Source organism: Apteryx rowi, unplaced genomic scaffold (assembly GCF_003343035.1).
Source record: "Apteryx rowi isolate R43461 unplaced genomic scaffold, aptRow1 scaffold_902, whole genome shotgun sequence".
Taxonomy (NCBI): Eukaryota; Metazoa; Chordata; class Aves; order Apterygiformes; family Apterygidae; genus Apteryx; species Apteryx rowi.
The window spans coordinates 37,063-61,859 of record NW_020451208.1 but is presented as its reverse complement, the minus strand read 5'-3'; the positions used below and the strand labels follow the sequence as shown (position 1 = coordinate 61,859).

General features: G+C 38.2%; 1 protein-coding gene across 1 annotated transcript; it reads left to right on the top strand.

The window, feature by feature from the left end:
* Positions 1-2,394: 2,394 nt before the first annotated feature.
* Positions 2,395-22,614, top strand: MCHR2 (melanin concentrating hormone receptor 2). The gene is given in 5 exon segments (XM_026091461.1): positions 2,395-2,432; positions 2,434-2,574; positions 10,849-11,058; positions 22,364-22,517; positions 22,552-22,614. Coding segments are annotated over 5 exon segments (606 nt in total).
* The last annotated feature ends 2,183 nt before the right edge of the window (positions 22,615-24,797 follow it).

Below are 24,797 nucleotides of genomic sequence, written 5' to 3'. Positions count from 1 at the left end.
TTGGGAATGGAAGGTTATATCCATAACAAAACCTCTTTTGTTTTTTTCCACTTTTTCATTCTTATTTTTTGAAAACTATGATTTTTTTTCTCAAATATAGGTAATGATCGTGCATCTAATGTACCTTATGGACTTCTTAGTAATTTATGATTTCAGGAATATTTATAAAGAGAAATTGTTTTCACTAGGGGGCTGGCTTTATTTTATCTTCAGCAATATAAATAACTGTGTTTATGATCACGTGCCATTCACTTCCTGAGTTTCAAATGTTCTTCACTATCAAGAGATTATTTCATATTTCAGGTTTTTGCTGTGAAACTTAAAGTATGCAAAGGTCTTGGTTATGTTTCGATTAAGTACATTGTACAAATATAAAAATCACCCCATTATTTGTACTCAAAGACTGTGTTGCAAGTAAGCTTCTTCTCTGTAGACAACAGAAGCCTGCTTATTTTTAAATCATTTTTAAAAATCTGCCTCTGTTTTTTATTTTGATTAATTTTTCCTATTACCGGTAGCATCCTGGACACCCTGGTTTGGAGAGGTAACTCATGCTTCCGTTATCCAGTGCCTTCCTTGTACCTTGAACAGCAGAACTCTGCTACTGTTAATGATGATATTGAAGAGTGGTGGCTCCTCTTCCCATAAAGACTAAAATCTGGTAAAATGATGATTTTATTCCCAAAAGGATAAAGGARTTTTATATCATATAAAGGAATTTTATACTTCATCCCAGGCTGTAGTTGTGTTTTTAGATACTGATATTTACAGAAATAAAGACCATGTTTACTACAGCCCTAAATTTGCCTTAAATTAAGATCAAAAATATACAAGTATAATCTGACCCTCGATTTACTATTTCTTAAAGTTTGTTATGGATATGACCACGGGGCAATTTTGCACTTCAGTGCCTCATCTGAATTTGTTGGACCTTCAGCAGGGCTTATTAAATTATTTGGAGCAGAGTGTCTTCATATACTTGCTTACATCCTGACAGCTTGAAGTTGTACTAGGCAAATAAAGCAGAGACTCAGGGAAGAGCTGCATAGTTGAACCAGGGAGAAAAATATTCTAAGGAAAATATGTTGTCTTTACTTGAGGAAATATAGGACGATAGATGCAAGCTATGAAGACTCTTGAAGATAAGGACAGAGAGTAATYTAGTTCAGTGTTTTATGGGAAGTCAGTGCACGATGTAGAAGATGATTTTGCTGCGACAGCTGGAGTTGGTGAATAAATGGGCTGCACTTGCACCAATGGCTTTGTCCTCAGATCTAATTTATAGCTGAGAAAACTATAATTTTCTGATTCTTCAGGAATCTCAGAATGGACACATAAAATTGGAAGTGATTTTGAAAAAATTTGGACCTAACATCATTATCTAATATTCCACACGTTCAAAGAATCATCAAATCACTAAGGTTGGAAAGGACCTCTGAAGATGGTCCAGTCCTACTTCCGTGCTCAAAGAAGGTTCAGCTYGAGCAGGCTGCCCCGGACTGTGTCCAGTCACATCTGAATATCTCCAAGGTTGGAGACTGCACCACCTTTCTGGGAAAACTTCCAGTTTTTGACCGCCCTCATAATAAAGAAGTTTTTCCTCATGTTCAGACAGAAGTTCCTGTGTTTCAGTTTGTGCCCATTGCCTCTTGGCCTGTCACTGGGCACCACTGAGAAGAGTCTGGCCCCATCTTCTTCACTCCCCCCATCAGGTATTTATGCATATTGATCAGATTCCCCTAAGCCTTCTCTTCTCCAGGCTGAACAGTTGCAGCTCTCTCAGCCTCTCTTTGTATGACAGATGCTCCAGTCCCTTCATCATCTTAGTGGCCTTTCTCTGCGCTTGCTCCGGTATGTCCATGTCTCTTGTCTCTCTGGGGAGCCCAGACCTGGACCCAGCACTCTAGCTGTGGCTCAGCAGGGCTGAGCRGAGGGGAAGAACCACCTCCCTCGRCCTGCTGGCAAGGCTCTTCCTAATGCAGTTCAGGTTGCTGTTGGCCTTCTTTGCCATAAGGACACATTGCTGGCCCATGTGCAAGTTGTTTTCTGCCAGGACCCCCATGTGAGAGAAAAAGTGGGCAGTGGGCTTTCTAAGAACACATAAATGTGGTGATTCTAAAAAGGTAAGTCTTGCTTGATTGCAAAATTCTGTAAATCATAATCAAGATAATATATCACAGATTTCATTTTGAAAACAATACCATCCAGTTCTTTTGTGTCCAATCCTGAATATACAAAATCTTTTGTTGGGAATGTCTTTTTGAAATTCAGGTAATCATTAAACAGTAATGTACGCTTAAATATTAGGCTTAACTGATGATATTCAAATGATTAGTCCATGAATAATTTATTTTCTCTTTCTACTGCAGAACTAAGGACTAAATTATCTGAAAAATGAGTGAAGTTCAGCCTTCTTATTGGAATGGTACATGTCTTGTTTAACACATCTTGGAATGGAGGGTATCATCATGAGGCGATCAGTGCTGCAGAAACAGTCGTCCTTCCATCTCTGATTGGGATTATCTGTTCAACAGGTTTAGTTGGAAATATCCTCATTGTGTTCACAATAATAAGGTATAGAATTTAATACAGGTCACAGCAAAGATTTGCTGTAAAAATAAATGACTGCATTAAGGAAGAGAGCTGCCCAGCAAAGACAAGCATAACAAGTTATTCATGTTTTTCTTAGTCACTGGCATGTACTCTTAACTAAAGAAATTTTAATCATGCATACAGACATTGGTTACATGTATGTGTGCTTAGAATTTTTCTGTTATGAGAAAACATTTAAGCACATGTTTGACTTCAAGCATATTCAAGGAAACTGAAATACATGCCCTTTTCCCTGGCTCTCGTTAAAATCAACAGCAGTCTTCCCAGCCAGACATTGCTGTCTTACCTACTCTTGATAACAATGTCATTCAGATTAGCAGCGTGTTTTCCTTCAGCTGTCTAAGAAGAATAACTTGTGCAAAATGTTTCCTACCATATTAAATGGTAGCAGAAGTACTGGGGATAGAGAATGTTTTCTTATTTATAGAGTTAAGAATTTATTTTTGAAATTACAATATTTTAAAGAATTCTTTTAAGATTAGTTGAAACAGTCTCTTTCTCCTTTGAAAACTGTACTTCTACTTCAAATTATTTTTATAACAGAGCTCTATCTAACTTTTGCCAGTTTATAGCAAGCTCCTAGAACTCATTGCTTTTTTCCAGCAGCACCTTACATCTAGAGACAAGGGTGTTAATACTGATCCAATATTCTTACATGACACCTTAAGCTATTTTTGCTTTTTTTTGAGAAGGTAAAGTTCCTAAAGTTGCTGAAGTTTTGGGGGTCAAAAAATCTGACCATGATATCCTCTGTGCAACAAAATACCTTCTAGCTTCTTAATTTCAATAAGAGATTTTATATATATACATATATATATATATATACACACACATACACACACACATACACACACACACACACACACACACACACATATATAATAAAAGGTTTGTTTTCAACTAGCTGATGGTACCACAAACTCTACATCCATAAGCATGTATCTTGAAGAGGTGACTTATCTGCAGTGCAAATTCATAAAGAAATATGATAGTTTAAGGCTGTGTCACCCTCATCAAGAATTAATAGATGGATTCCACCCCTATATACTGTGGCTGTAAAGGAAGAATTTCCAAAGGCCTATCTAGGGCAAGGTGTCTGTCATCTGCTTAGGTTTAGAAAACTTCCCTTGGAACTACCAGAGATCCAACGCTTGTTGCACTCAAGAACCTTGTAGTTCACAATCAGAATGCAGAAGAGAATAAATGTCAAAATAGTATGTCTGAAGCAGACATGATGGGAATATGACTTTTTAAATGTATGAATGAATAGAAAGGAAAAAAAAGTCATTGAGTTTCTAAAAATTAGTTATAGGCTCTTTAAAATAATAGAATGAAAAGAAACTGAAAAGGAACAAAGACTTTTTTCCCTGGTGAAAAGCCTTTGTCTAGCTTAAATAAAAATATGAGAGACAGTAGGAATAGAGACAGACAATGACTTAAAAAAAGAAGATAATTTAAACCATATTTGCTTGAGAAAAGTACAAGCATTCAAATTTATGGACATGTACAGGAAAAGAACACACAGGAAAAGAATTTGTAAATAGTGCATTAAAAAATTAATGTGGCAATTGCCACCACTGAAAAAGATGGCCATAACCTCGAACTCTATAGATAAATGTATATTTTAAGTGTAGCTACATTTTGAAAAATAACCATGTCAAATTCTCACTTTTCACTAAACAGATCTGATTCCACTGAAGAGCTCTGCTTCAAGGTTGTGTCTTCTCTGTTTACTGAACACATTTTCCCATGCATGAATTTTAATTTTGTTAGCATTAGAGAGTCAATTCTTTTTAAGAATGAAAGAAGCTMGATTCCTTCTTCAACTAACTAGAAAGTTAATTACTTTACAGTAGCAGATGCTTTACTGATGGTGGTACATGATAAAGAAAGAATCTTGGAATTTCAGCTCCCCAGTTTAGTTTGCAGGTCTGGCAGTTAAAAAACATTTTTTAAATGCAGATTAAATTGATATTATCTGGAACTTACTAGAAGAGAATAACTAAAATTCCTAGTGACTCTTGCATTGAATATATTCCTGTGCACTGAAGTTTAATTTAGACATTACCAACTCAATGACTTTCGGCTGGCCTTCCATATGTGAATGAACTTCATCCCTAGAGGGATGACAGAGGGAGTTGAGCTATGCTGCTATTAAATTAAAAAGAAAATRCTGCAGAAAATGCTGCAAGAGTTAACTGTCAGCCAGAAAGACCTGTCTGATGATCTTCATCCCAGCAATTTGAGAAAACCAGTCCCCAGAAYTGCAGTTAACATTTTATCTATTGAGTATAGCAGACCAACTACTGGGCAGATATTTTTGTGAGGGGACAGGGAATGTGATCCAGGCAACGTCATTTGCTGCATTAGTCTGACTTCGAATTTTGAAGAAAGAGTATGTTACAGAAGTAAAGATAAAAGGAATCAAATAGTTTGAGTTAATTATAAGTACAGCTTGTCAAATTACCTTGTTTTTTTTTTAAAGGTAACTAATAGCAAGTGGTAAAATAGCAATTCCTAAATTAGAGATTGCAAATAAGTGTCACAGCACTTATTACTTGCATTCTGAGCCTTAAATTGGAGATGGTTTATTCACAACTGAAAGTAGAGTCACCAGCAGAAAATATGGGGAACTGTTACATTCCAGCTAATTTATTCAGATCACAGATTTTATATGTTATCAGATTTTGTATGTTATCAGGTTGGAAGTTATTAACTCAACTAAAGAAGATTCCAATGAGTTCAAGACCTATGACTTGAAGAAAGAAATGGCTAAAAGGTAGATGGTACTAGGAGATTTTGAAAGGAAACAAATTTCCTGAACAAATTTTCAGGAGAAATAAATTAACATGGGAACTTTCAGGAACTGATCATAGGACCAATCTTATTTCATACTTTCCTGCAGAGACTTGGGACAAAGTGCAAGAATGCATCAATAGTATTCCTAATGACATATATACACTGCAGAGACTTGGCTGATGTGAAGGAGTAGAAGACTGTTATACAGAAAGAACAGGATAAAGACTAGAGGAGGGACTAGAGCAAGAGAAATAAGGTGGTGTTTAATAGCTCAAGGCACAAAGTCATAAAAAATGTTGTTATTAATAGGAAGGACTGCTGTCAGCTAGAAAACATTGGAGGAAAAGGAAAGTTCTGGGATTACTGTGGACAGTCAATGTGCTAAAGCTGTACGATAGGCTCATACAGTTCTAGTGCAGGTAACGCTGTGCCTTTTCAGGAGAAAGAGGGAACTGCTAATGCCCTTCTCCAAGCTCGTAATGAGACCTGAAATACAATTCTCACCAGCTGTCTTCAGGAAAGTTGAACTCTGCCTGAAATAAGAACAGAAAAGAACAATTACTAGAACCAGAAGAAAGGACAACCAAGAAAATTCACCTAAGCATGTTTTAAAAAATTGAAGGCTCAGAGGTTTATGCTTACTCCSTATAAATCAAGATCAAATACACCAGAAAAGGTAATGGACTATATAAACTAAAGGCCAATACTGGTACAAGAGCAAATAGGTAGACCCTAATCAAGAGATATGTTAGGCTGGTAACTGAAAGATGATTTCTACACTCCAGAGCAGTGATGTCCTGCAACAGCTGTCAGTAGGAGTAGCGGCAGTAAAATCATTATTGCTGAGATGAAAATTACTCTGCTATGAAAGAGTCTCTTCTGGTCTTGTTGCTTGTGGCAGTGGGTGACTCAGTTCTGTGGCAATGGTTCTCTCTTCCAATCTTAGGTTCCTAAATCAAGCGAAAAAACATGTTAAGCAATGTATCCGGTGATTTGCAACTTTTCTTACTGGGATGGAAAAGCTGAGAGTCTGCACTCAAACGGCGTGCAGTCAGATTCCTGATTTTCTTGTTCCTGCTGCATATTTCTTTCAGAAATAAAAAACAAGCTAATGTTAGAAATACAGGATTTCTCATGGTGACATTGGCACAGGAACTGATACATGTCTGTAAGTGATGTTATCTGGCTTGACTGTGAAATTCAGTTAAGCCTTGAACCAGAATATTTTGCACAACGTTATGTAGCTATCAGTAATGACTGATACAACCAATTAGATAGCTGAATTACTTGAGAGTATTCATTGATGGGTATGGTTGAATGAGGGAAGGTGTAGAAGCACAGATGTAAAGCAGAAATGGTTGCCCTGTGCAGAGTTTTTCAACAGGTACTGAGCAATATTCAGTTTTACAAGAYACAGGCATTTTCCAGTTATGCAGACATGAGTGAGTTTTTTTCAGCCTAACTTTGACTGCCCAAGTCAGTCATCTAGGTCTCTCCATAAGGGTTATTCATATCATCTTTACCATATATAAGACAGGAAAAATTGCCCCCAGAGAACTGCTTGTCTAGAGTGATTATAGGAGCCAAGATGACTCAGTGACATTAGATGTCTAAGTTTCAAACAGACAAAGTCAGCCCAGAGGAATCAAACCCCTAATTAAAAAAAAATAAAAGATAATACAATTCCATCCTGATAAATTATTGAGATGTTTTTTCCACCACTAGGGGAGAACAACATGCATGGAAAAGATCCAAGAGGCAGCACCATGTGTGCTTAGAGGCATAACAGGGCTAGAAGATAGTATTAACTAAGTATAGGATTGCTGCTGTTGGACTTGCTGTTCTCGGGGCCCGTGTGTATAGATAAATTCCAAGTATGAGAGCAGGCAGGAAGTGGACGATAATTGATCTCAGATGTGGAAATTCAGCAAAACTTCCAGGTCAAGCTGATTCGCTGATAATGGTTAGATTTTGTAGACAGAGGACAACAGGCCTGGACAGGAAGATAACTTTAAGGCTGATGCTACCTGTCATTGTAGATGTAGGCATTGAGCCCATGAGGGATGTCGTTTGCACCTTTCCTATTTGAAAAAAGGCTATTTGCTTGTGTCTGTATATGTGTGACACTAATAAATCGTCTTGTCTTCAATCTGAAAGATCACTTCCACATTAATACTTAAGCTTCTAGTTAATGAAGACTCTGTGTCCAGGATGGGATATACATAGATTGATGACAACACATAACAGTCTTGTCTTGTTCCTCAAAGTTGTTCCTGGAGCGACAGCAAGTACATAGATTGTTTCATTGCCATGTCTACTCAAAAATCTTCCTTTTCTAATGAATTGGAAATTTTCAAATCCTTTTTTAGTGAGTTTGACCTGTAAGAGTAGAATTGGAGAGAAGATATGACTATCATTCACAGGCTTTGTAGAACAGAAATTGTGCTTTTGTACTTTTTTTCACATGTAGTAGCTTGGTTGTTTCAGAGACGAAAAGATAAATAATTCACCATGTGAATTATCCTGGCATGAGTGGAAGTATGGATTGCCCAGCCAATACCTATGGCCTGAGAAATGACTGAGAAGCTTTCAAACCTGTAGTGGGAAAGCAGAAATCCCTGAAAGCATGAAAAAAAAAGTTTGAAATTGAGGCCTTAGCTATCATTTTCCTGGTATTTTTTGATAAAGTGACAATGTTGGCAGAATGCAAGCACCACTGTCTTAATGAAATATAAGAAAGTTCTGAACAACAAAATGCATCTGGAATGATTTGAGATGATAAATTTTATTGCTTGAGTTACCATTTAAATATTGTAGCTGTTTGTCACCACAGGGAACTATGCAAAATTCTGGATGAAGATAAGTGTCCTAGCCCTTAGGCTCTAATCTAAATATAGTTTTCTGAACCTCAGTGTAAAGCATGGGACATTGCAATACTTTCCTTTATGTCAAGCACTGGATTCCTGAGGTGGGAATTTTCTTCACCTTCCACTGTGCTCTGAGCTTTTGGCCAGTTCCATTTGGAGGTCTCAGCTAAACAAAAAACACCTAGAGAATATTTTGGTCTAAAAAGATCCACACTTTAGTTTATTTAATTCAAGAATGTGTCTCATGGCCATCCACTGTACTCCCTTTCAACAGAAGTTTGGCAGGTGTTCACCGAATATTCTTTGCTGACTATATTTAGCATAAAATGTGACAATTAAGAATTTGAGATTCTCACTCTAAGCCCAAAAGTAATTTCTAATTTAGTATGATTTATCCTGCTAATGTGAATGAAATAAACCACAAAAAGATCTATGGTAGTGAAAAAGTTTTAATTTTCTTATAAAATAACATGTATGTGCAGTTTTAGATGCTTTAGTTTTTGTTTCTGAAACCTGTGTGTTTGAGCATGGTGCTACTATTTGACTCCTTACAGGAAACACAGTTCTAGGTTTTGCTTTTCCTGGAGATTTGACATCCGTCAGTGCTGACAAAGCCATAGACACTGGAGGAAAAAGATCACATATGCGTCATTCTCTCAACAAGCTCCTGTCATTAACGCCAACAGATACTCTTTATAGATGTTTGGCTTTGGTTTCAGCGTCATAACCAGATGACAGCGAATCATAATTTTATATTATTAAAAATGTGTTAAATAAATACTTTTGTCTGTCTGGTCCCCTCCAGTTTATATTTGTGGTTTTGGAAATATAGTTATTTCATAGTTTATAACGTGCGATGACGGCAACAGGAAAAATAAGAAATTAGGGATTCTCATCACATAGGTCTTTTTAGGAAATGATGGCCTTCTGAATGTGGGTTGTGCACAACCAGGTCCACCTGGCATGATAAACCTGTACCTTGTAGCAAATGAATGCACGGACTCAGGAGGTTTTGCATCCTGAGACATTTATTGTTTATTCTAACACATACTTATACTAAAAGTTAGCTGCTTCAGCGATTTCACAGATGATACACTTTGCTAAGCCAATCATTATGCGGATTATGTCACAGGTAGCCAATCATTGCACCGATCACGCACRCCGTGATCATGCCTTGTACTTTGCTGTTTGCTGCTTTGTTGGAGAAACGCTGACTTGTTCTTAGCCTTGGTTCCCACTGACTTCTGCTGGTTTATCTGTACTTTCTCAAGATGTATCATCTCCAGCTGTACCAGTGTCCTTGGGTATGCTTGCTCCTGTTGAGACTCCTCTTTGTTCGAGCTAGCAACAGTCTCCCCAGTTCCCCTTTTCCCATGGCTTGCAACTTTCCTCCAACTTAACCCTGTCATGACCCTCCACGGTACCTACTACGTTAGAGCAAATTGAAAAAAATCAATGGATTAGAGATACTGACTGGAGAAAGAAAACCAAAGAGTGATTGCTCAGAATATATAGCTATGATGCTATGAAACATTTAGCCATCAAAGAGTCTTGAGGAGGGACTGAACCTCTGACTTTGTCCCTCTTTCTCCACTGACCCCAGAGGGAACCTAAACAAATAGCTTAGACTAGACATCTGATCTGTAATTGAAGTTAGGCAAGATCACTCTCATCTGAAGACTGTGGATAAGGACCTTTTTTAAGAAAGTTCTGTAATTAAATTATATTTTATAAATATAGGTGCTCTTAACAGATGCTTTATGCTTTTTTCATTTTTTTATGCAATAAGGTCATTCAAAGTCAGGAATTCTTTTAACTGCATGTATAACATTCCTCCAGGCCTAACTTAGGGATCCTAAATTAGCTAGGGTAATYAGCTTTCAGTAAAGGAAGCTAAGAAAGCATATATTTCACACAAAGGCTATCTAATAAGGACATTATGAAATTAGCAAAGCCAAACACTTACTACTTAGCTGAAGACTGTGCATACAGTTTTAATTCAATTGTATTCTTTACATAGGTGCAAATTTTATGAGACTGTCTTAAAATATTTGGTCACATAATATTTTTTTCCCAGAGGATCTTTCCCTGTCAGCAATTCCCTTTTTGTCTTGAGCACTTGAGAACCTCCCATCTGCATCTTTAAGCAAGATTCAGCACTTGGTTAACTGCATATCATATGCCTTTGTCAGAAGGCTTTGTTATCTCCTCTTATTTATGACAGGTTCATACTTTTAGAGTACCTATGGCCACCAGACCCATGTTTCTTTTGAATGCTTTATAGTTTTCAAAGGAGAATATGGGTAATTGTGCTGATGTTAGTAAATTAAATAGTCCATTAAACCTCACAGGAAACCAGAGTCATGAAAAATATATTTTTGTTGAGCCTAAAATGTTTAGCTTGAAAAATCATTCATCTGAGAAACTTGCCCTGTCTCTAAAATAGTGGTTCTGAGAGTGTACTTATCTGTGGGCACACCAATTTTGTGTTCTGCTCTGTCAAACATATTTGGAAACCCATACATTAACTATGTCAAGTAATCATCTTCCTGTCCTCAATTTATTTCAGAACTCAGAAGAAAACTATCCCAGATATCTACATCTGCGATCTGGCTATAGCAGATTTGGTTCATATCATTGGCATGCCCTTCCTCATTCACCAGTGGGTACATGGAGGTGAGTGGGTGTTTGGCAGCCCTCTTTGTACAATCATTACCTCCCTGGACACATGCAACCAGTTTACATGCAGTGCCATTATAACTGTAATGAGTCTGGACAGGTACGTGGTTTATGGGTTTTATTCTATACTCAATGACAAGAACGTGTGAATGTGTTTTTAAAAAGAGTGAGTCACATGTGAAGCTGTGGTAACTCAAGAATGGGAATGTCAGCAGTCATGGTTAATAATTGTTTGAAAATTGTAGACTCCTTTTTTGGCGTTTGTGGAGGTGATTGATAGAAGTATTTTAATTCTTGCTTTAGCATCATGCTATGCACAAGGCTTTAAAGGGTACTGGTTACCGCCAGTGGTACTGTTCTGGGACTTATATTTAGAAGTTCAGGTTCTAGTAAATGCTTGATGTCACTGAAACTAGACTAACATTAACATCTAGTTTAAGAACAAAAATAGGTTTCAAGATAAACTGCCGAAACCTACTGTATCTGCTACTTTTAAAAAAACTTATTAAAATGCAATAAGAGTACAACAACAATTTTAGCTTTTATCATAACTACAAGTTTCAAAACAGCTCATGTATTGTCYTGACCTTAAGACAAGAGTAACCAGGTTCAGAAAAGGAAAGTCTGCTTTGGACCAAAGAGATCTTTCAGATGTCAGAGAAGGCATGAAGAAAACAGAGAGATAAACTTTCCTGCATAGCAGGAAGCACTAATAGAACAATAAGAGGCCATTCAAGAGACAAGACTGGACATATGAACTGRATAAATGAACAGTGTCAGTGGAAAGCAGGGGAGAATATTAAACTCGTAGCATACAAGATAGTACACTTACATGGAAGTTGAAAGTTGTCACTAAAGGAGAGGGAGAGAGAACTTACAGAATGGAAATCTGTAACAGAAAGTAGAAAGTTGAAAGTTAAAAATAATTTTGTAATAGGTAGACTTTGGCTATTTTTCAGAGGCTAGATTAACGCATGACATTAAAAGTCTCACTGCATCAACATGCAGTTGATCAAATTGATCATTTCCTGTAGAGTTCAATTTTAGAAGCTCTGTTCTTATATTTGCATTTGCGTAATGTGAGAGAAGACGGCCTTTGTTATGTTCCTAAAGAATTTACACATAGCAGTACCTCTAACCTTGCTATTTGGAGAAAAATGTTTATGCTAAAGACAGGTAAGTATTAAGGAAATAAGGAAAGACAAAATATCAAAAACAAGGTAAAAAATTAGTAAAGTGAGCTCTTAAAATAGATGCTCTGTTTTTCACAAATTCTTGTAATTATGGAGTGTAAGCCTCTGACTTCATTTCTATTTTAATGCAAGGTTTTCCAGCTCAAATATACTTGCCTAGGGAAAGCTCTTCAAATTACTTCTCTCCTGTTATTTTTATAACTGCTAATACCAATTGTGAAAGTAGAGGCAAGAGAAACAAAACTGTTTAGTGCTTGATAGTTTCAAAAAAGCATCTCTGAATGTACCCAGGAGCTTTCATTAGTTGAAAAGATTAAACCAGCTATTTTGCAAAAAAATCTGTGTTTACCAGATTTTATTTGACAATAAAATCATCCCAAATTCACAGAAAAGCAAAAAAACATAAAATTATGCCTTAGTAAATGCTATGGCTAATACAGCATCAGACAGTTTCATGTTCTTTCAGGTTTTTCAAAAATAAAAGCACCTCTAAAGGAGGGTAAAGGCAGAACAGGACTGGGAAGGCACTTCCAAAAGAAGCCTGAGCTGCATACAATGACTACCACATGCAAATTAATATCTGTCATATTGCGGGAATGAATTATAGGAATGAATTATGTCATGCGTTGGTCTAACAGAGACTTTAATGTTTCAGCATTTCTTTTTGAAAATCAGATTTCTTTATAAGATCTTAAGGAGTGGCAAGAACAGCTGTTCTCTCCATGGAGCTCTAAGGGTCAATTTAAAAGGGGTATGATGTATAAAAGTTTGGTTTTCATTACTCGTTTTAATATGGAATAAAAAAGAAGCTGTAAAAACTATGCAAGTTGCATAAGCATATTAAAATTTATGAGAAAGTTTCCCAAACTGACATTAAACAAATTTTTTAATAGAGATTCACGTTTACGTCATAGGCATCTAACATAAATTAAACCTATATGAAGTCTTGGTAGCAGAATTTTTGCCTATCAGCTAAAAGAAAGCTTCCTGAGAAGCAACTCACAGCACTCTTCTCTTACAGAGGACGCACATATGCACACATAGACAACAATCCTAACATAATTTATCCCTGTGTAAAACAAGAATAAATCTGACAGTAAAATGAAGATCTCACTATGCAAATCTGGCCTAAGTGAAATCAGAACTGTGTGTACTGCAGACAGCTTTTCTCCATCCCAGATATCACTATACTATTATGTTGCAGTCTCTGACGGGACAAGAGAAACGGTGACATGGACGAAAAGGAGGTCCAGTACAATGTTCTACGTTGAAGCTGTTACTTGGAGCATTCCAATAAGCCACCTGGCTTTAATAACTGAACATTGCAATTAGCTAGAGCGACTTTAAAACAGCAAAGGAACTTTTTGGTCTATGATACTTTAAAACAAAAGCTTAAGTGTCCAAAATAAGATTACAAAACTATAATTATAAATATATAGTTATTTTATATTAAATATAAAATATATATTATATATTATGTTGTATATTTAATCATTATATTATATAATATGATTATAAATAAAATTATAAAAAGTATAATAATAAAATAAAATAAAATAAGACCTTAAGTGTCCAAAATAACTGATGCAGCTTCAGAAGTCACATCATTCCTCATTCCTGTCCACAAAAAGTAGCTGATAAAATCTATGACGGACTTGGTTTATGTGACAGCGAGGCTGTGAGGCATATCTTGTTCCCCGGCACATGAACATACTGGAGCATGTCACAGGAAAGTGCTGCTATTTGGTTCCCTTCCTACAGAGCGCACCTGCTTCTGACTACTTCTTCTGCAAACTTCCGTTATTGGAAAAGGCGTAACCCTCTTCACAGGGGTTCAGCTGTCTGTGATCCAAGGCCTAGTTTTGATACAGCTCAGCTGCCTAACCTCGGCTCTGTCTTCTAAGAAAATTGCCACATGCTAAGGTGTGAGAGAGTACCTAGAGGAGAGCCATCTATGACAAGAAAAGTAAAACTGCAGACAAAGAGGTTTGTTGAGGTGACGATTTTTGGCAGCTCAAGGTTTCCAGAGGAAAAACACTGTCATGGAAAGGTATAAAATGCTCAGGGAAAAACAGGGAGTCAGGAGATGGCTGAACATTCACTACCTGACTGACAACTGGCCATCAAAGTCTCAAAGGATACCACAGAGAGGTGGTGAGAATATTAATGCTTAGCCTAGTAGCTTGCTAGTCTGAGCTATCTATTGTGTGAAATAGCCAATAAATAATTGCTTCTTGTGAATATCCTGCTTGCAAAGTATCTCTGTGTGTGGGAGAAGTTCCCTGAGCAAAGGGGTCTGGAGTCTAAGAGTTACATACGGTACCAGTAAATTTTGAGACCTGCATATACATTTATTTATCCAACCCCCTTAAGATTTCAGGCAAATAGATGGAGAGGTGAACCTGATGACATAAATCTGGAACAAGCAGCTCTGTGACTGCTGACGAGAAACAGGCAGGTGGTCCAAGTGCTTGCAGCAGGTGAGACTGACGGGCATGAGAAAATTTGTTCCTGATTTGCCCATTGTTATAGTGTTGCTCTAAGAAATATTTATGCAGGAGGTATCACTGGTAGGGAGGGGTCATATCTCTCAGAAAGCCATGTGTTTTCAGATACTTAAAACCAGAACCACTTGATTTGCCATGAACTGTTTACTCATTCTTCACATTCATTTTTCTTTCACTCCTTGCTTCACTTCTCATGCAGTCACAAGCATTGCAGCCAGAGGAAAAGGTAAAAGCCATCTGCTCCATCTTCTGAGCAGTCTACCATTTGCATGGTAATGCACTTTGCTGCCTCTTGGGGCAATCTGAAGTGCAGGATCTTTTAACCCAATTCAGATAATAAATTAAAACATAATGTTAGTGTGATAACTGATGCTAATTAACAACAACAACAATAATAATAATAGTGTCAATATACTATATTGTGACAATATATAATACACAGTAAAAATGTTAGACAATTAGGATATCAAATATGATAGTTTAAGAAATATCCAAAAGCATGAAGAAAATGGGAGGAAGAACCTAGACTCTAAGATACATTTCCCCTCTTGTCCAATACACAGAACATGACAAAAGTATGCCACATGTTTATGGATTTGCTGGAAATTGGTCAAGAAGACATGCAGCTAGCTACAATATTAACTATGAGCATATGCTCCTATAAATATATATATATATACACTATATACATACTATATACATTATATATACTGTATATTTATATGTAAATATTTTTTCTTTAAAAGTGTCATCTTGGTGCTGATGATCATACTATGTACCTTGATGTTAGTTGCCTTCATATGCATTCCTCCAAGTAGTATTATAACACCAAGTTTGGCAGAAAGAGCAAAAGAAGTACAGTATGGTAACAGGCATGGGTAATAGGCACTATAAGCCTGGGTGAGTAGGCACATGGTTTAACCTAGACTTGCCTAGAGCTCTGCAGGCTCCATCACACAATCACAGAATCACAGAATGGTTGAGGTTGGAAGAGACCTCTGGAGATCATCTAGTCCAACCCCTCTACTCAAACAGGGTCACCTAGAGCACATTGCACAGGATCATGTCCAGGCGTGTTTTGAATATCTCCAGAGAAGGAGACTCCACAACCTCTCTGGGCAACCTGTTCCAGTGCTCTGTCACCCTCACAGTGAAAAAGTATTTCCTCATGTTCAGATGGAATTGTCTGTGTTTCAGTTTGTGCCCGTTGCCTCGYGTCCTGTCACTGGGCACCACTGAAAAGAGTCTGGTCCCATCCTCTCGACACCCTCCCTTCAGATACTTGYACACGTTAATAAGATCTCCTCTCAGCCTTCTCTTCTCCAAGCTAAACAGGCCCAGCTCTCTCAGTCTTTCCTCATAAGAGAGATGCTCCAGTCCCCTCATCATCTTTGTAGCCCTTCACTGGACTTGCTCCAGTAGTGCCACATCCCTCTTGTACTGGGGAGCCCAGAACTGGACACAGCACTCCAGATGTGGCCTCAGCAGGGCTGAGTAGAGGGGGAGAATCACCTCCCTCGACCTGCTGGCAACACTCTTCCTGATGCACCCCAGGATACCATTGGCCTTCTTGGCCACAAGGGCACATTGCTGCCTCATGCTTAACTTGGTGTCCACCAGCACTCCCAAGTCCTTCTCWGCASAGCTGCTTTCCAGCAGGTCAACCCCTAGCTTGTCCTGGTGCATGGGGTTATTCCTCCCTAGATGCAAGACCCTGCACTTGCCTTTGTTGAACTTCATGAGATTCCTCTCCGCCCACCTCTCCAGCCTGTCCAGGTCTCTCTGAATGGCAGCACAGCCCTCTGGKGTATCGGCCACTCCTCCCAGTTTTGTATCGTCAGCAAACTTGCTGAGGGTGCACTCTGTGCCTTCATCCAGGTCATTGATGAAGAAGTTGAACAAGATGGGACCCAGTATCATCTCCTCTTTCTCCAGCTGTCAGTGTCAGAGAGGTAGTTCAGGCTTTCCCATTATTGTTTGTTTCAGGTAAATATTCTTCAGACTTCTCCCAGCAAAAGATCCTTTTATTACTGATAATTACTTTGTTAGATGAAAACACATGTCTGCCTTTAAGTTCCACTCTCTGTTTGAAGTGGAAGYTATCCCTTACTTTCAAAACAGTATGTTTTCCCAAACAGACCACTCACGTTTCATTTCACAAATTTATCATCAGACAATAGGCTGAAAATTAAATCCAAACTGAAACAGCCAATAGAAACATAGCACTGAAAAAGAATGGAGACAAAAGCTGCTTGAGAAGTATTTAGGGTGAGATTTATTTCTTATTATCTGGCGAAGGGTAAGCCATTTCTCTGCATGAGTCAAAATACGAGCAGGCTGGAACAACTTTGAGTTTTATCAAGAAAAAGAATTATTTACATTCACATTGGACTGAATCTGTGGTGATGTTTTGATGCAATCTAATGATTTTCTTTTCATATTTAAGTTCGTTAAATTAGATGTTTTGTTTTGCACTGAATGAGAATGAGAATTAAAAACCCAGGGAAACACTACCTCCTTTACATATGCACTTTGGTACCTGTAAATACCCAGCAAAATAATTAATCCAGAAAGAATGAGAACTTATCTTTTGATGCACAAAGAAATACAAGTATACATAGGCCAGATTTTAGTACCCTCACCTGCATCATTAGTAACCTCCCCTTTACATCTTGGAGAATCACAGTGAAACTCAGCTGAACATCCAGGAAGGCAAAGTCCACATGGCATAAGGAACAAGGGTCAAACAGTGCATAGGCAGTGGTAGGCACCTCTGAAGCTGGAAGATGTGGATTCAATACCTATCTGAGGCTAAAAGGGTTCTCTTTACATATGCCATCCCTTCCTTTATTTGTCTTCAGTGCCTATTAATGTTGTTAATTTTATTGCTAACTACCCTAGACTTYAGCTACTTAGGTCAAAATGAGTCACAATCTCTGGTGCATTCACTGTTGATGCTTGCACTCTGAGCTGCGCTGTGCTCTGAGCCTTTAAGCAAAGGCAATATCATCTATTAAGCCCCACACATTACACAGTGCCTTAGGGGCCTGTTGCATTGCTAGCAGCCATCTACCYGTTGCTCTGTAGGTGCCCTTCTATTGGCAGCTCTGCACCCATCGCCCCAGCCACCCCRGCAGCATTTCCCAGAGCCTCTGGGGCAGCCCTTTCCCCTCTCTTCCATGCCATTGATCTCATGCTGTTATCCTCCTGGCCTTGCACCTGCTGCGCTGGAGAAGATGCCCAGGGGAGGATGTTCCTCTGGAGAACCACTGTTGCTTCTCTTCCCACGTGGCCACTGGGGAGAATCTTCCCTTTCCTCTCTCTCCTTTCATTTTTATTTCTCCCTAAAAGTAACTGTATGCCATCAGCTGTCTCAACAACCTTTGTGTAATACACAAACAATACAAGAGAAAATGGCCAATATTTTTGCAGTTAGAAATTTTGTGAGTTTAAGCAGAGTGAAGCTAAAGGGAGATCTTACAGAAACCTTCCTGCAAGGAGAGAAAAGCATCTGAAAGCATTAAGGAGTTTTATACCACCCAACTGCTGGCACCAGCTAAAGATCAGTCTCCCTTTCTCATTACTGGCAAACAGGAGGCGTGTCTAAGAGGTGACTCATGGGGTTCACATGGAGCACAGCAGAGGGTGGAAGATAATGCCATGTCCCTAGTGTCAGTGGGAAGAGGGGCACTTCCTGCCATGTCAGCTAGTAATGTCACTTCTGGGTGCTGCCCCCATGCTCCATATTTCCAGCCAATGCACTTTCATTTTTTTATAAAGTCCTCCTCTAATTCGTAGTTTATTGACTGATTTTTTGTAATGTCCATTATAACTTTTTTTCAGTATTCATTCTTTGGGAATGTCTCTGCTGATGATGTTATAAAGAGYTGTAGTATTGTTCACCTGTTTTGCCTGGAGATGATGTTTTTTGCACCACTTGAAAAATGAAAGCAAGCTTAAAATGTATATAGTATACCATGTTTATATGGAGAGTAAGGGGTCAAATTTTGTGTAAAGTAGGAGCAATTAAAACTTTTAAGAACCTCATGAACTTGTAAAATTAATTACTCTGAATTACACTGATCCTGTAAGTGGTATCAGTGTCGGAAGCTATCTCCATGAGGGAGCCAATGACATAGGAGAAGTAGCCATACTAAAAATGGTACAAATAAGTTCTTACATTGCAAACACAGATTTCAGAAAAGTTTGTTCTTAGAAGAGCCTGTAGTCTTTTGTAGTTACACTAATAAAAAAGCTGTTCTTTCTGTCACTTATTATGATTGAGAATTACTGCATAAAATTAGACATAGCTTTTTAAAATATTGTATGCTAGAAATGCCTTTTGCTGACTTTAGCAAAAATGGCCATTATTTTAACCTTATTTAGTGAAAGGAATTTGGTTGTTACACAGCTGGAATAATGAAAGAAATCTATTTCATAGCCATATTCAGGCAAGACTGAAAATAAATTCTTATCACATCAAATATTAATCTTTCATTTTATGCCATGGTCCCTGACCTTCATTGCCCAATGGCAACAATATCAAGCAACTGAGGTGCCACAGACTCCTTGCTCTTCTAACCTCGTGAACCTTAGAACTGTGAGAAGCAAATGTAGGGCCTCAAGCAACTTTGTAAGGTCTTGTAGGCAACGTTACCAGCACCTACAGACCAGGACCCTCTGATCTGCATCAGATGGCTATTTCTGTATTCAGCTCACATAAATTTAGAAGTATGACTGTGGTTTTGTACAGGCACTGCAGCAAAGGAGTGACAGATACTGAAAGCTGCTGCTGTCCAGTTAACCATATTTCCAGTTATTTACTGGCACGAGTACTGGACTATTTATTCCATCATCTTCTAAGCTTGAGGTTTCAGTCTGGCAGACACATCCTTCAACAGTCACTTAACAAGCTTCTTCTCTCAGCTACACTGGAGAAGATTCACAACAGTGTTCCTGTTTACAGTAGAGTTAATGTATATATGTACGTAATGTATGTAATGTACATACAGGATACCTGAAAGCAAAATGCAGGGATCAGTTTCCACACATTGCTGCAGATTTTATGTATATATATATATCTGTCTTCATATGATTTTAACCAACAAACCAACAATGTAAATCTAGAATTCCATCAAATTCCATAAAACTCTGTTCCTCCCTTCTAATACTCTGATCAACCGAATATTACATTTCTACACTTGTTTTTCTTTCATTAAATACTTTTACAACAGAAATGTTATTTTGAAGACTGTTTACTGCAGGATTTTATTGTGCTTTTTCTGATTTTTTCTTCCCTTGAGTTGTGAACAACATAAATATTCCATGAATTGAGAGAGAGGCTTTCACTTCTAGCCAAGACATGGCTTGAGAATGACAGAGATTTAGTCTCTTCTGATGGTTATTACCTGTGTAATGGTCTTGGTTCAGAAACACACTGGAAATATCAGTGTCTGAAAAAATGCCATCTGCAAGAATGATGCATCTTCTAAATCAGCATTCTTAAATAGCAAGCACAACTGTGGGATGCCATATATAATCGTTTAGAGTAGGGTAAGGCATATTTCTAGGGCAGTACCTGAAACTATCATTACTTTGATATTTACTTGCTTGACTGTTTTGTTTTATTGGGATGTCAATTTTGTCTGCTCTATAAGCAGAAAAATCAGTGAAAACTTCACCAGCACTTAAACATTTTTCAGTTTTATCCTTTGGAGTTGTAGGAGTTTTAGATACTCTAACATGAAGTCAACAGTATGGAATTTGGTAGAATGGAGAAGTTGCTAATAACTGATCACTAAGAAAATGGTTTCCAAGTATTGTTTACATTCCTGATAATTAATCTTTCTTAGAACAGCTAGTAAATTACTCATTTTCAGTTAATTTCAGGAAATTACAGTTTCAAAAGATTTCTGTGAGTATGATTCAGAGATTTCAGTCTTTTTGAAAGAAAAGGAGTCAATCTAACTCCCACAAGAGATCTGTGTTTCACTGCTGCTGCCTAAAATTCTTCCAGTTCCAACATAACACATGAAAAAGGCATGAGTGACGTAGTTGAAAAGGGGAGAATGAAACTGTGGAACTATATCACAGAAGCTGAAAGACAATAGACAGTTTCTGCAAAAAACGTCCCATAGATTCCTCCACTCTTTTTTTGTGGAACTCTTTGACATTCAAGAGTTTTCATTTAGCTCTCTTGTTTGTTTGTTATTAACCGGGAGATGCTCAGTAGTGCTGAGGCTGCCTTCATTGTCGTCAGACTGCTGCTGGGAAACTTCCACCTGGGCTGCCACTAGCTTTCTTGACAAGCTGGGTAGCAATGGGTAGCCATTGGCCAGGCTAGCACCTCAGTGGTACTCCTCTCGTCACATGCAGGAGTGGGAACAGCAATTGATCACATCCCTAAGTTGACAGCAATTTGCTGAGCATCACCCCTCTGCCAGGGGATTGAGGCAAGAGGCTGGTGAGGTGAGCTGTGTTGGTGGAGGCTCACCTACGCAGCACAGAAGTGAACTAGGTTTGTGCCAGGATTTGAGTCACTCTGGTTCTCAGATGTGTTTGTATCACCTCAAAGCCATTACAAGCCAGTGCAGCAGCTCCCTTTAAACTGCTTTACAAAGCATAGTGAGTTTGACATCCACAAGGCAGAACCAGACCCAGAGCTCAATGAAAATTTTCCTSCTCTGTTGCATACTATTTGCACTGTGTTCCTTTTGGCCGGGCCTATGGCTGGTCCCAGCATCCAGATCCTCGATGTGTGAAGGATGGAAACAAAAAGGAAGAAATTCATTGTTAGATTTCTTTACTTTTGCTGCATATATTCTAAAACGCTCCAAGACCATTCTTCCCAAGCAAATCATGTATCTGTGAATCAGCAGTCCTGTTAGTAGGTGGTCTGATCTCATCTGGAAGTGAAAAGGCGTGCCAAATGCAGCGGACTTTCTATCTACCCTACACACTCCTAAAAAAAAAAAAAAAAAAAAGAATCCTCTTCACCTTCTTTTTTATGACATGTGAATTTTTGTGTTTAGTAACTTCCTTTCAGCTCAAAGATTGCGGACTTTAATCCACTTTGATCTGAAGGATTAAAGTTCACCTTAACATTTTACAAAATGTGAAGGTCATGAAACAGATGAATTTTTCTGTAGCATAAGTTGCTGCTAACTGAAGGTTACTTCTGAGATAGTAACTCTTTCTTTTCACTAAGTTGTATCTTTAGTYAAATGCAGACTAAACATTTAAATTCTGCTGTTGTAACTATAACAGACTTGAGCAATCCTAGAGCTCAAATGTATCAGAAAGTTCTATAACTTTTTCTGAAAATGACAGTCTTGCATATATTATAGTATCTCCAGTTCTATTCCAGAACTAACTTCATCTCAGATTCTCTGCTTATTTCTTTTATCTCTGAGTTTTTAAATTCTGTCTCCTATATGCTAATCTAGTAAAATTTATTAAAACCTCTCATCATAGTAATTACAGAACATTGTGACCAAAGGCATAATCAGCTACAACAGTTGTTGAATGTTAAGTGAGCTAATTGAATAAATGACATTCTCACATGTACTACTACACAACTTTAAAAAAAATACAGTTTCCTTCTCTTGCCATGGCTATTTTTAGAATTTTTATTTTAGGGTCAAAAGTATTAGCCTAACTGTTCTATTGTTTTTCTATTATATTACTATGTTATCTGCTTTTACAGATACCTCACTCTCGTTCAGCCATTTCACCTAACCAACCTGAGAACAAGATCGAAGACAATTCGAGTTAATTTATGTCTATGGGTAGCATCGCTTATTCCGGTGTTCCCTGTATGGATCCACTCAAAAGTAATAAAGTTCATTGCTTATTCCGGTGTTCCCTGTATGGATCGACTCAAAAGTAATAAAGTTCAAAGATGGTTTGGAGAGTTGTGCTTTTGATCTAACCTCACCTGATGATGTACTCTGGTAAGATGTTAAAGCCCGGGGAACTGTGTATTTATTTAGATGGTGCTGAGGATGCGTAGTACTACACAACGTTCCCGATTGTCACTACTTGCTGTGCTTTAGCTCACACCGTTCAGTAGTCTCACAGCATATGAGCTGGATACTTTTCAGATGAATTCAAAACAGAAAAAGTGTTTCAGGAATTCAGTGAATGGACTCCAACCACTACTGTGATGAGCCACATGTATGGACACAAAAGTGGATTTTTAAAAATCTGTAGTCCTCTGGTACTAAGAAGATAGAATGACCATGACAGGCATTATATGTGCATCAAGGATCTGACGTTGTGTGAGAAATCATGGAAACTGTAAGTTAATGACCAAAAGTGACTTAGTTAATGGTGACTCAGAAGGGGGTAACTACCGATTTTTATCCTGTCTACAGCTGTGTCATCTGGCACTCACTCCTGCAGCTATTAAAGGCAGGGAAGAGAGGTAAAAGGCCTTTTCTGAAGTAAAATACTTTTGAATTAACCTTTGTACGTGTCCTTGCAAGCAAAGAAATGAATTCATGGTATACGTCATTGGAAAATATTAAACCTAAGTTTTCAAAAGAACTGTGTGTTTCGGGGATGTGCCCTTACTTTTCTTTTTTCAAAGTCCCTGCTTCCAAGACAGCCCTAACAAGGTTGTTCAGTCCTGAAAAAGCTCTATACTGGTCTCACAGTTGGTGCTTGCCTAGGTGTTTGCGCTCTGGTGGTTTCAAGAGGGGTAGGAAAAGCCTGCATCTTGTCAGCACTTAAGTTGCAAGACTTCCAGCACCAGGATGTAATCAAGCCATATTATTAGGACCTTGCCAGGTAATTCAGCAAAATTGCAAAAAGGGAATTCTGTAGAAACATCTAATGTTACTGAGAGATTTTCACAGTTTTGGTGTTTACCACACTGTTGGGCCCAAGTCCTCTCCATCATGTTCTCTCTCAAACAGCTTTCACTTATCTCAGGACTTCACTTACCGCTTTACAAGGCAAAGATAGCATTTTGCTAGGACCAGAGTTTTATGGCTGCAGTCTCCTTGTTATTCACAGACCTGGTGAATCTCAAACACTCACCTGGCTTGTTGTCCCACCACAAGCTGGCCTCTTATCCACCCATTGGCAGCACCGAGGAGGTCCCTCTCTGTGATCCTGCTGGGTGACCTGTCGACTCACTGCAGGGCCCATGAAACAGGAAAGAAGACACAGTGCTTCTCAGATGGAGGGCTGGGTCCCCTGGTGACCCACAGGAAGCTACAYGCTCCCAAACCACAGACTGAGATCCTGCCCAGTCCATCCCTCTTGTCACGAGGCCTCTGCCAGTTACACGGGGCCACACACAAGGAACAAGGAATTTGAGAGAGTTTGAAATCACTCTTTATAGCATAAAGCAAAAGCTTTGCRTAGAAAAGGCATCATAAAGCAACTGGCATGGTGTTATTGTAGTCTAAGGGAATACTCAAGATAAAGTTTGTAGCAGAGGAAATATCTTTATTAAACCCAATAGGATAGCTGGAAAAAGGTGACAAGATTTTGGCACACAAGTTTGTTCAGATCTGAAAAGGYTGTCTACTTTTCACAGTTATAAGAACTAGCCAAATAAAAATATTATCTCTACCTACAGACCTTGTCATTTAAAATAAATAAATGACAGTCTGCACACAAGGTGGCTTATCAGGTATCACCAAAACATGGTCTTGCTAAGCGCAGGTTTGTTAGTTCGCTGTTCCAGTCTGTGTCACTTGCATGTGTTACCTTTGCCTTTGAGTTAGAACTGTCACTTTATAGGTTTCAGCTCTTTTTTTTCTTTTTTCCCTTTTTTCTTTTTTTGTCCTGATCTTTCAAATCAAAACAAATCATTATGTGTAAATTCCCCAAAAGAAGACTTTTCTCAAACTTATTTACCTGCTCAGTGCATTATRTCAGTCACTTAGTAATTTGTGATATGACATTTAACACTTGTAGCATTGATAAAATAGGGTTTTTTTATTAGCCTTGAGTTTTTTTCTGTTTTGGCTATCACATCTCCACACATTTACTTTTAAAGTTTGTATGCTTCTGAGGTCATACCAGTGAAATAAAACACAGAAGCACAATTTTCTGAAGTTATCCTGACAGCAACAAGGTTAACATGACATTGAAAGTCCTCTTGTGTGGGAGACTAATAATATAGT